General features: G+C 45.5%; 1 protein-coding gene across 4 annotated transcripts in view; it reads right to left on the reverse strand.

Moving 5' to 3' along the window:
• sirt1 (sirtuin 1) overlaps positions 1-13,259 on the reverse strand; it is a 46,328-nt gene extending 33,069 nt beyond the window's left edge. The window contains exons 1-3 of one of the 4 annotated variants that reach the window (XM_072239170.1): positions 12,968-13,259; positions 10,551-10,590; positions 3,213-3,919 (exon numbers count right to left, since the gene is read on the reverse strand). In XM_072239170.1, coding sequence (XP_072095271.1) covers positions 3,213-3,459 — 247 coding nt within the window. In that variant the 5' untranslated portion in view covers positions 3,460-3,919; positions 10,551-10,590; positions 12,968-13,259. The remainder of the gene's footprint in view (positions 1-3,212; positions 3,920-10,550; positions 10,591-12,967) is intronic. The other 3 variants (XM_072239173.1, XM_072239174.1, XM_072239172.1) reach the window with 3 other exon arrangements.
• Positions 13,260-13,270: the final 11 nt, after the last annotated feature.

Here is a 13,270-nt window from a genome sequence, read left to right on the forward strand (position 1 = left end):
ACTGGCTCTGTGTCTGTGGACTCATTTTCAGCGACACTGCAGTTCATGTTCTTCGTATCATTTACTCTTTTTTAATTATTCTTTTTTTCGCACACTGGGTGTTTGACTTTGTGGTGTGGGGTTTTTGGTGAATTCTATTGTGTTCCTTTGTTTTGTGGTTGCCTGTAAGATGAATCTCAAGGTTATATATGGTATACATACTTTGATAATAAATGTACTTTGAACTAGAGTGTATCAAGAATTTCTCTCTAATTTTAAAAAATGAGGACTCCGGTTGGAACCATTCAGCCAATTCCTACTGACTCTACCACTAATAGGAATTCCCACAGGATCACACATGGCCAAGCACCACCCATTAAATCCCAGTGAAGGAAATGCTTCATTGATTTCCCTGGCAGCCAAGAACATTGGCACTACAGCAATGAGTTCTCAGTGCTGCTAGAGAAACCAAGATGTCAAACCTAGATTGGTTGCCTCTCATTTATAATCACAACTGACAGGAAATATACACACAAAATGCTGCAGGAACTCAACAGGCCAAGCAGCATCTAAGGGAAGGTATAAAGAGTTGATGTTTCAGGACTAACAACAGGACAGGCTCTCTTCTTGTCACTACCTTCAGGTAGGAGGTACAGGAGCCTTAGGCCCCACAGCACCATTTTCCTTTCAACCATTAGGCTCCCGAACTGGCACGGATAATTCACTCACCATGACATTGAACTGATTCCACAACCTACTGGCTCACTTTCAAGGACTCTACAATTGAAGTTTTCAGTATTATTTATTTTTTATTATTTACATGATTTGTCTTTTTCACATTGAATGAAAATGAAAGGAGAGAAAAAATAGTTCATACTTTGACAGGAAATTCTGTTTCAGTATTCAAAATATTTTAAAAAATTCTGCTATTTACCCAAGTTATACAAAAGATGAGGACTTGCATTTATTCTACAAAGATTTTCTCCAGCAATTCTTTCTACAATGTAGTCATTTCTGTAATGCAGGAATTGCGGAATCTATTCTGCTAAGTGCCAAAACTGAGCAGACAAGTTGCTTTTCAATGCTGTGGACTAAGGATAGATGTTAACTAGAATTCTGCCAGTACTATCCACACTTGGGCTTCTTACCATGGAATGTACATCTACATGTGGCTTAGCATTCAGTATGCTAAGACTTAGCCCGAGTCTCACAGAGATTTTTATATCTTAATTAAAGTGAAATGAAACTAAATAGGCTTCTAATTAATTTTAGTTCTCAGATTGCCAACTATAGCTTGGAAAATATATTTCACTTCAGCACATGCTAAATGCCCTGTTGAAAATACACAACTTGTGCTTTATACAACTTGATCCAAGTATTCAAAAGTACATTTCCCTCTAAAGCTGGCACCCTTTCCCCTCTACCTGCTGAGAAATCTCTCTGCATGCAAAGATCTGGTGTTGGCCATGAATGTCACTCTTTCGTTGACTAGATGGGACAAATTTCAAGATGTAGTTTAATGAAAGCAATTTTTAATTCACAAATACACGTCTAAAGTTACTGACCAAGTTGCTTTTTAAAATATAACCTCTTCTGTACATATGCACATACCCCCCCCACATCCTTAGCCAGTCCAAATATCCCCACCACCAATTACCCAATCCCAAAACCACTCCCAGACACACATCTTGATCTTCAAAGCCCCCCCCAACCACCAGACACCTGGCTTACCCACCACCTACTGACCTCCCACCTCCCCACTCCACCCACAGACCTTCCCAACACACGACACACAACCTCCAACCACTACCCTGCCCACCCGCACTAAACTCCACGCCCCACCCTCCAGCTAAAATTGCCACATACCTCCACCCCTCCATACCACCCCACCCACCTATCGATCCTGACTGGAATCACCCTCACCCACTTTATTCCACCCCACACTCCCACTCCACTTCTTCCTACATACCGTAACACACCCACCCTTCCCACCCCTCTCCTAACCAATGCTTCCTCAACTCGTCCTCCTCTCCTTTCCCCTGCAACTCATGCCCTCCACCCTCACCTGCACCATTCCCCTCCCCCCACATCCCCCTACCTCAGCCATCACACACTCCCCAACTGCCACCATCTCCCACACCTTAGTTTCTGACCTCCCAAAATGCCCTACATTCCCCTATTCGCTCCCTCCCCTATTCCCACTCATCCATTCCACACCCATCCCTTCCTCCACCTTCCATTCATCCCCTCATTTCCCAATACTGCCTCTCCTCTCCACCACACTACTCTACTCCTTTCCACTATGACACATCGGAGGGAATTCCCCCATTCCACCTCCCCTCCCTTATTCCACCTCCCCCTTCCCCTATTCCACTTCCCCTCCCCTCCTCTATTCCACCTTCCCTCCCCTACTCCACCTCCCCTCCCTTCCCCTACTCCACCTCCCTTCCCCTCCTCCACTTCTCCTCCCCTCCCTTCCCCTACTCCACCTCCCCTACCTTCCCTTCCCCAGTCCACCTCCACCTTCCCTTCCCCTACTCCACCTCCCCTACCTCCCCTTCCCCTATTCCACCTCCCCTACCTTCCCTTCCCCATTCCACCTCCCCTACCTTCCCTTCCCCTCCCTCCCCTACCTTCCCTTCCCCTCCCTCCCCCACTTCCCTCCCCTTCCCCTCCCCCTCCCTTTCCCTCCCCTTCTCCTCCCTCCCCTTCCCCTCCCTTTCCCTCCCCTTCCCCTCCTTTTCCCTCCCCTTCTCCTCCCTCCCCTTCCCCTCCCCTCCCTCCCCCTACCTCCCCTTCCCCTCCCTCCCCCTACCTCCCCTTTCTCTCCCTCCCCTTCCCCTCCCTCCCCCTACCTTCCCTTCTCCTCCCTCCCCCTACCTTCCCTTCCCCTCCCTCCCCCTACCTTCCCTTCCCCTCCCTCCCCCTACCTTCCCTTCCCCTCCCTCCCCCTACCTTCCCTTCCCCTCCCTCCCCCTACCTTCCCTTCCCCTCCCTCCCCCTATTCCACCTCCCCTCTCCTCCCTTCCCCTATCTTCCCGTATTCCACCTGCCCTTCCCTCCATGCCCCTATTCTACCTCACTTCTCACTCTCTCCATTTCCCAATTCCTTCCATCCGTTTACCCTATTCATCCAACTCCTCCCCTTCCCTATTTTCCCACCTCCTTCCCTACTCCCCCTTCGCCTTGCCTCCCCTCTCCTCTTCCTTTCCCATCTCTCGTCACGGCACTACCTCCGACTGCCGGCGCCGTCTCGCTCTCCGGGCCCCCAATCCGGGGCTCATTGTCTCCCGGCGCCAACCCTGCGGCCTGGCGCTCACCATCGGCCGCTCTCCGCCGCCGTCCTTCCTCCGGCGTCTCCTCAGCACTGGCGACCACCCCGGCGTCTTCGCCATCCAGGCGCAACCGTTTGACGATACGGCCGCAGCCGAGGTCCTTGTTGTCGACCGCACAATCCCGAATGCCGTCCGACTCCGCCATTTTCACAGAGATTTAAATGGAGTCACGTGACATCGCCGGTCGGGGTCGGAGTTCAACCGGGGAGAACAATAACAACAACGACATGAGCAGCAGCGCCAATAACTTGAAGAAGCTTCAAGCGTCCACTGAAGCAGAATTAACATCCCTTACTTCATCACTGGATGTAAACAGAGGGGAAACGGGTTTTAATTACGTCTTCACCTTCGTGGTTAGTCCTCGAGATCAAAAATGACTTGCTTCCTCTTCAGATTGGTGCTCTGATCAGCCCATGGTAGAAATGTGATTCCTCCGCAAATGGGGCAAGAGGTGGCAGGTGGCTGTATAGTTTTCTGTACGTACTTTATGCGTGGGTTCCACAAACTTGAGCCTTTCTTCCCTACCATCCTTGGGGTCCCCAGAGTATGTCTGCCTGTGACCCTCGTCTGTCCTGTTTTGCAGCTTTGCAGCAGCCTTGGTAAATCTAAAACAGAGACATTAGTTGTCAAAGAGCTAATAAGTATGTAGTGGCAGGGCATCTCACCCAATCTGTGCTCAATCTCAGCATCCTCCTGAAACAGCAAGAGATCCATCTGCATAACTGCAGAAGTCTGCACTCATTATGTGTCTGGGTCATTAAAATCATTATGATATAAACATGTCTGTAAATAATGTTTCCAAGTCAGTAAAATGCGACCCAATTTCAATTTCGTACACGCTAAGCAATTATTGTGTGACGGATCATGTTACTTATGTGCTTCCTGTATGCTTAATGTTTGACATTTTGGCTTATACCCTGACAGGGATTGTAAAGACCAATTTCCCCTCCTGCTCAATATTCAGATAATTCTGTGATTTTCATACTAATAGCTTTCAACACAGTATCGGTCATGAAAGTGTTACGGAACAAATCAATACCATTGCTAGGTTCAAATGCATATAGGCTCCTAGATCAGCTATAGACCTAGAGCAATGTGCATCTATTGGGGTGAATGTAAAATGCAAAGTGTGATTCCTTTGCCCACATATGGTATCCTACAGTGGGAAAGTACAGTGGGAATTCCAATATATCTAAGATTTACAGTTAAATGTTCATTGCCACAGGATGTATCTACAGAGAGTTTAGTGTTTTTGCGTATGGATACCCATGTAAATCTAAGGGGTGAGTATGTACATGTACATACAGGGAAAGATAAGTGTACATAATCTGGCAGAAGGAACAGTCGTATTGTGACCACAGGAACAAGGAGGAGGAAGAATATGTGTCGTAGAGGCAAGGAGTCTGCATTAGGAGTTAGACGGCTTGGGAGAGTGGGCAAATAACTGGCGGATATCATCCAGCGTAGTGAAGTGGGACTTATGAAGGATCCTGACTTGAAACATTGACTGTCCATTTCCCTCCATAGATGCTGCCTGATCCACTGATTTCTTCAGCATTTTGTGTGTGTTTTTACAGATTTCTAGCATTTTCTGAACCTCTTGTATCTAGTGTTCCATGGCTGGGCAGGTTGGTGAAGGACTTGGGTTTCTGCACATCTAGTGTTAGGGCCATCAACAAAGGGTCATTGAGAACCTTAACAACATAACTGGTGCTGGTTCAGTCTGGAGTCTGCATTGCATTGAAGAAGATCACAATAACAGAGCATTGCATGAGTCCAGTCATCTCTGAGATTAGGACTGTCATGGATCTATTAGTGAGATTTGCAACTTGCAAGTAATCATAGAACAGTGGATGGCAACAAATAAACTTGAGAATGGCTCCTGATAGTCCCTTCGTAATCCATACCCCTCTCTGTTGACAACATTTTATGAGGCAAAGGATGGTCATATAAAGTGATTGATGCTGTTCCTTGCTCTTCTTCACACAGTAAAGTGAGTGTCCTACATACCTCCTAAACTGGATTGCATCTCCAGAGAAGCTCTCAAAGTGCTGGAAGGAGGATTCTCATGAAGTCCTTCCCTCCAATGATTGCAGCATTTAGTCCTGTGATTCCTATGGCATGCTATTCTCTTTCCGACAGTGGAAGGCCATGATTTCATTTTCTATGATAATCTGTGTCTGCATTCATCGTCCTTTCTAAGTTTACAGAAAATGCCAGGTGTAGGATGCATTTAATGGTATTCATACTAAAAACCCAATGTTGGCTGAGATGATCTTTGAATCACATCCTCTAATAGATCCCTACTGCTTCACTGAAGATGGTGAGCTCTCAGTTGATGGTGAGTAAACAAATAAACTCAAGAACTTCTATAGATGTACCGTGGAGAATATTCTGACAGACTGCATCACTGTCTGGTATGGGGGGGGAGCGTCGACTGCACAGGACCGAAAGAAGCTGCAGGGGGTTGTAAATCTAGTCGGCTTCATCTTGGGTACTAGCCTACAAAGTACCTAGGACATCTTCAAGGAACGGTGTCTCAGAAAGGCAGCATCCATTATTAAGGACCACCAGCACCCAGGGCATGCCCTTTTCAAACTGTTACCATCAGATAGGAGGTACAGAAGCCTAAAGGCACACACTCAGCAATTCAGGAACAGCTTCTTCCCCTCTGCCATCTGATTTCTAAATGGACATTGAACCCTTGAATACTACCGCAATTTTTAAATATATACTGTTTCTGTTTTTTGCACAATTTTTGTAATTTATTTATTTATTTATTATTATCTTCTATATTATGTATTGCATTGAACTGCTTACTGCTAAGTTAACAAATTTCACGACACATGCCGGTGATAATAAAACTGGTTCTGATTATACTGATATTAACATATAATTGACACTTTGCTCAGAAATGTGATGTTTTAAATCAAGCTCCTAAAGTCGTACTTCATACGGTATAAATAACCTCTTGATGTTGTCATGTTCAGCCATGCTTGAATGGTAGAGCAATCTCGATGGGTCAAATTACCTAATTCAGCTCCTATGTCTTATGGACTTACGTTGTTGGGAGATCCTCAAATTTACTGACTGATTCCATCATACAAGCTTGTTTCTTAAACAAGCAGGCGTTTATCACTTTCAACAACATTTCTTTAAATATTTCTGGCCACTGATGAGGTGCCAGTATTGATCTACATTTAGAAAAGCAGGAATTCATCAGCCCAGATTTGTCAGAAGGAAATCTGTCTAACCAGTTCAATTGAGTTTTTTGAAGCAGTATATTGATGCTGCTGAAGAGTGATTAATGTGCTTTACATGAATTTTAGTAAGGCCTTTCACAAGGTCCCTCATGGAAAGCTGGTTCAAGATATTAGAGCCAATGGGATCCAATGCAAATTGGATCAAAAATGGGCCTGTCAATAGGAGATAGAGATTGATGGTTGAGGGTGGCTGTTGGAAATGGAAACTTGTGTCTGGTGATATACAACATGGATAGGTGCTGGGACCCCGGACGTGCACTACTCAGTGTGATTATTAAATCTGCTGATGGCATGGAAAATTGCTGTTCCCTGGTAGGGAAAGTAACAGATGGAATTTAATCCTGATAATTGGAATGATGCACTTTATAAGGAACGGAGATAGCAGGGTTGGCAGTGGGGGTAGGAATCTAGCTAGGGCATAAAGACTGAATGATAGAGCTCCAGGGAATATTGAGGAACAAAAGACCTTGGTGTGCAAGTCCAAAAATCCCTGAAGGTGGCAGCACAGGTGGATAGGGTGGTGAAGTAGGCCACTCGGATTGCTTGCCTTTTTTGTAGGAGGGTCCGAAATTATCAGAGTAGGAAGGTCTTGGTTCAACTTTATAAAATTGGCATGGGCACTGCTGGAATATTATGTGCCATACCAATTACCATTCCATAGCATCATTGCACTGAAGAAAGTGCAGTGGAGATTCACCAAGAAATTGCTTAGATGAAAAGTTTAATTTGCAACAAATGGAGAAGGTTGCAGTGGGACACAATAAAGGTGTACAAAATTATTAAGGGTGGGGATAGAGAAGGTGGTAGGGGCAAATACCCTCAAAACATTTAAGCAGATTTTGGATGAGCCCTTGAACTACCAAACTAGCAAAGCATAGAGGGCAATAGACCAAGGGCTGATAAATGGGATTAGTACAGATGTGTACTTGATGGTCTCTTTCTGTGTTATATGCCTTTATGGCTGATACATATTAATACACAAAAAGCCACATATAGAGCAAAGACTTGGTCAAAGGAGCATTTTAAAAGAAGAGAAGTTGGTAAGTTTTGGGTAAGATTTTCAGAGCTTAGAGCTTTGACAAATGAAAGCTAACTTTAACTTTCTAGGAACTGGTCATAAAACTATTCATTCAATTTCTGCAAAGCTCTGAAATTTATGAATTGAAACCTTTGCATGATTAATGCAATAGGCAGAGAATAAATTGTTTTTGTTTAACACTGACTGCTATCCATGCCAGTTTAGTGGTATAGGTCATTTGTTGTTACTGCAAAGCAATGGTCTTCTTCTTCTTCTTCTTGTTTTACAGCAGTTGGCACCCAGCTTAATGGTGCATTACTGCCACCTTCTGCTCCGGAGTGTACGATAGACTTACATTCCAAATCCCTTCACCCAATCTCTCTCTCTCACACACACACACACACGCCCTAACCTATACTTTATCCTCCCATCTTTGGCCATCCTAGTAGACTATTCCTGCTTATTGTCATGGTCCGGTCCGTGAAGTCTGCATTCTGGTTTACGGTCCAATCCATCGACCCTTGCTCCAGGTTTTCCTGTCTACCCTGTTTCTGTTCCTGTTGAGCACTAATTAAGGCAGCTGATTCTCATTGGAGCTGGCTGCATAAATACCTCCAGAGACCAGACCATGGCTGCTGTGGAATCAGCAGAAGAACATCTAATAAGTTAGGGGTGTTTACAGCGGAGATGCTGGCAGTGTTGGTTGCGTTGCAATGGGCGCAGAAAGCCAGACAAGCCAAAGCATTGATATGTTCAGATTCATCCTCAGTTCTAGCAAGTTTAAGGTCTTTTCACACAAACAGTCAGCAAGATGTACTTTATGAAGTCCTTCAGTTAGTTGCAAGAATTGCAAATCAGGGAGGTCAGGTAAAATTTCTACGGGTTCCAGCGCATGTAGGGGTGAAGGGGAATGAGAGGGTGGATGAGTTGGCAAAGAGGGTGTTAAAGAAAGAAAATGTGGAAATACACATTAGTATCAGTAAAGCAGAGGTTAAGTGTGTAATCTGGGAAAAAGTCAACCGAATGTGGCAAGAAAGATGGGACAGGGAGGGGAAAGGGAGGCATTTATATCAAATACGAAAGAGTGTTGCAGGTACTAGAGTAGGTAATGGAAACAGAAGAGAGGAAACTGTGTAGACTAGGTTAAGGCTGGGGTATTGTGCATTAAACAAAACATTAAAAATGATAGGAAAACACCAGACAGGATTGTGTGAGGAATGTCAGGAAGAGGAGTCAGTAGAACATGTAGTTTTGTGTTGCAGGAAGTATGGGATACAGAGAGAGATGATGAGAACTAAAGGGAGTTAGGGTGCAGGAATTCACATTAGAAGGGTTGCTGGGCATGGGTGAGAGAGCACAAGTCTGGGTATTTTTAGTGTTTTTAAGGGGTACAGGGTTTTTTTATAGGATATGACGGATAAACAGGAATAGGGTACTAGGATGGTCAAAGATGGGAGGGTGAATGTGTGTGTGTGTGTGTGTGTGTGTGTGTGTGCGTGAGCGCGCACGCGCGGGTGATTGGGTGAAGGGATTTAGAATATATGTCTAGTGCACATTCTGGAGCAGAGGGTGGCGGTAATGCACCATTAAGCTGGATGCCAACCGCCGTAAAACAAGATACAGACAGACAGACGGCGTGGCTGCTGGATTGTTCTTGTCCTTACTCTTTATATCCCTTCCCCTGCCTTCTGTTTCCTCACCTGAAGCCTTGCCTTGTCTTACCGGTAACTCTCACCTCGCCTGAAGTTCTTGTCTAGCTTTGCATTGCCTGAAGCCTTGCCTTGTCTTGCCGGTAACTCTCGCCTCGTCTGAAGTTCTTGTCTCGCTTTGCATTGCCGGAAGCCTTGCCTTGTCTTGCTGGTGACTCTCGCCTTGCCTTGCCTGAAGTCACCCTGTCTTGGAGCCCTTCCTGTCCCTTGTCTCCGTCGGGTAAATCAGGCCAGATTGCCATTACCCTGCGGTTGGTTCTGTCCCTTGCCTCCGTCGAGTGGAGATCTGCACCCTGCCCAGGAGGAGGTTCAAGACCCCAAGCCTCGCCTCGCCTCAAGGCTCTGGTCTCTAGCCTCGCCTCAAGTCTCAAACCTGAAGACTCCAGCCTTGTCCTGCCTGCCAGCCAAGTCATGCCCTTGCCTAGTTCTGGGGTCCGAGCCAGAGGCAAGACCCAGGTACTGGGTCCTTCTCCAGTCTCTGGCTCTGAGTCCAAACCCTGGCTCCTAGCTCTCTTGTCCAGTCCTGTTCCGGGTTCCTGGTTTTCGTGTCCATGTCCTAGCCCTCACCCTGTACCCTCGTCCTGTCCCTAGTACTTCAGTGTCTGTGTCTTGCACTTGGGTTCATTCTCAGCCACCCCCTTATGACACTTATCCAACATATCCTATAAAAAAAACCTGTATCCCTTAAGAAAGCTAAAAGTACCCTGATCTGTGCTCTCTCACCCATGCTCAGCAACCCCTTTAATGTGAATTCCTGCACCTCCAATTCCCTTCGCTTAATTCTCATCATCTCTCTCTGTATCCCATACTTCCTGCAACTCAGAACTACATGTTCTACTAACTCCTCTTCCTGACATTCCTGTCTGGTGTTTCCCTATCATTTTCAATATTTTGTTTAATGCACAGTGCCCTGGCCTTGACCTAGTCCACACAATTTCCTCTCTTCTGTTTCCATTACCTACTCTAGTACCTGCAACACTCTTTTGTATTTGATATAAATGCCTCCCTTTCCCCTCCCTGTCCCATCTTTCTTGCCACATTTGGTTGATTTTTTTCCCAGATTACACACTTAACCTCTGCTTTACTGATACTAATGTGCATTTCTATATTTTCTTTCTTTAACACCCTCTTTGCCAACTCATCCACCCTCTCATTTCCCCTTCACCCCTACATGTGCTGGAACCCACAGAAATTTTTACCCAAAGCAATGTTTATGGGTATAATGGTTGTGTTCAGGTTAACTTACCGAATCACTAGTCCAGAGGTTGTGCTGACTGTCCAGATACCTGCATTCAAATGACAAGAGTGGAATTTAAATTGTTATTATTTATTATTAAATGCTCTCTGAAATGGTCACATGGTAGTGTAGTGGTTAGTGCAACGCTATGATGGGTCATCGGAAGTTTGGAGTTTAATCCTGGCATATACACTAAGGAGTCTCTGTATATCCTCCCTGTGGAATGTGTGGGTTTTCTCTGGGTTCTGTGGTTTCCTCCCACAGTCCAAAAACGTACCAGGTAGGTTAACTTGTCTTTGTTGGGTTTAAATGGAGCCGTATCTCTAAATAAATAAAAATAGCCAACAAATCACACAGTTCATGGGCGATAAATGCTGGTGACTGTTTCCACTAACAGCCACATCTGAAAAATGTTAAATAAATATTAAGTAATACACACAAAACGCTGGAGAAACTTTGCAGGCCAGGCAGCATCGATCGAAAAGAATAAACGGTCAATGTTTTGGACTGAGACCCTTCTTCGGGACTAGAAAAAAGGATGAGGTCAGAGTAAGAAGGTGAGGGCAGGGGAGGATGAAGTACTAGATGGTAGGTGATAGGTGAAACTGGGAGAAGGGGAAGGGTGAAGTAAAGAGCCAGGAAGTTAATTTGTAAGAGAGATAAAAGGGCTGGGGCTGGAGAAGGGGGAATCTGATTGGAGAGGGTAGAAGACGATGGAAGAAAGGAAAGGGGGCGGAGCACCAGAGGGAGATGATGGGCGGGTAAGGTGAGAGAGGGAAAAGGGAATGGTGAAGGGGGGGGGGTAATTACTGGAAGTTCGAGAAATCGATGTTCATGCCTTCTGGTTTGAGGCTAACCAGACGGAATATAAGCTGTTGCTCCTCCAACCTGAGTGTGGCCTCTTCGCGGCAGTAGAGGAGGCCAGGGACTGACATATGGGAATGGGAAGTAGAATTGAAACGGGCGGCTACCGGAAGATCCCGCTTTATCTGGCGGAGGTGCTTGGCGAAGCGGTCTTGCAATCTACGTCGAGTCTCACCTATATAAAGGAGGCCACATCGGGAGCACGGGATACAGTAGATGACCCCAAAAGACTCACAGGTGAAGTGTCGCCTGACTTGGAAGGACTGTTTGGGCCCTGAACGGTAGCGAGGGAGGGGATATAGGGGCAGGTGTGGCACTTGTTCCGCTCGCAAGGGTAAGTTTCAGGAGGGTTATCAGTGGGCTTGTAAAACAGAGACACATCTAATCCTTTTTCTTCTAACCCCAACAAACTCTCTCAAAGTTGTTCTTCCTTGAATGAATCTACCATTTGTCACCTTGTGGTTGCAAGTTCAACATTCTAACCATTCGCAGTGAGAAAACAAAATGAAAGGGGTTAATTTCGAACGTTCACAGAAAATAACTGTCAATTCCAGAAAACAATTCAAAATAATGATAAAAGGTTCATGGAATAAAATCTGACTCCTGGACAGATTTTATTCCTGCCCTGTAAATTCATAGCCTAGTTACTGTCGGGTGTGAGTCAGAATTAACTTTTATCTTCACTTCCCTCCTGTGGAACCTATCATACTACATTATCGTTTTTTAAAATGTTTTTCAAATATCTTAATTCTTGGTGAACGTAAAGTATGGCACGATAATTCACGGCAATGGGAGTTATGATTTTGAATTTTACCATACCGGGCTAAAAGTATAAATTAGACCAGAGTGTGCGAAGTCATAATGCAATTTATAAACACATATACACATCTATGTTACGTGCAGCCGGAATTATATGAACAATGTCGGTACAGGACCGCTGGTCTAATGGGTTTTTTTCAAGGCTGGTTCTTTTCTATAGCAAAACGATGCAAGAAATGTTGAGTTCCACATACAAAATGTTGGAGGAACTCTGCAAGTTGAACAGCACCTATGGAAATGAATAAACAGTCCACGTTTCGGGCCGAGACCCTTCATCAAGACTGGAAAGGAAGGGCGAAGAAGCCAGAATCAGAAGATTGGGGGGTGGGAAGATGAGTACAAGCTGGAAGGTGATAGGTGAAGTCGAGTGAAGCAAGACATGTTCGTGTTCACAGACGTAAACAGAATAGAAACTGAAACACACGGGGAGACAAAGAAACAGGTGTTCCACAAATGTGCACTAAGGATGAATAAATAAGAAGGGATGTGTTCGGCATACAGACAAATGCATAAGCACACTGCTGTGAAAATAGCACGGAGTGATTTTAGACAAATTTCTTCGTTCCTGAAATCAGAGGAGATCATACTGGACGGTCTATTTCCTGATCCCAAGCATGTCGGTTTTTCAAATCCTTTCATGGCTTCGCCCGTCCGCGAAACCTTATCCAGCCCCACGACACCCCGAGATGCCTTCGCTTCCAATCCCTGCCTCTTGTACGTTTTATCCCCGCAAGGAGACCTACCTCTCTGATCAAGTGCTTCACTACCCGACCGAAACATGTATCTTAAATTTTGGCGAGGCGCATCCGTTAAGTTTCCTGGAACATTTCACCCCTTTTTAAAATCGCGCTCCCTTCAAGTTGGAGTCCAGCGTTTTCCTTCCCTGAGTCAGTCAGCATATTGAGACTTCTCTCGGTTCTGTACTGCCCGCAGCCCCTCACGCCCGGGTGCGAGGTGTTTAACATTGCTCGGCTGGCGAAGGAGAGCGCTAACGACTCCTTGCAGAGGTCGATGTCTGCAGCGGCTTCACACTCCGTCGTACTCAT

Source organism: Mobula birostris, chromosome 21, assembly GCF_030028105.1.
Source record: "Mobula birostris isolate sMobBir1 chromosome 21, sMobBir1.hap1, whole genome shotgun sequence".
Taxonomy (NCBI): domain Eukaryota; kingdom Metazoa; phylum Chordata; class Chondrichthyes; order Myliobatiformes; family Myliobatidae; genus Mobula; species Mobula birostris.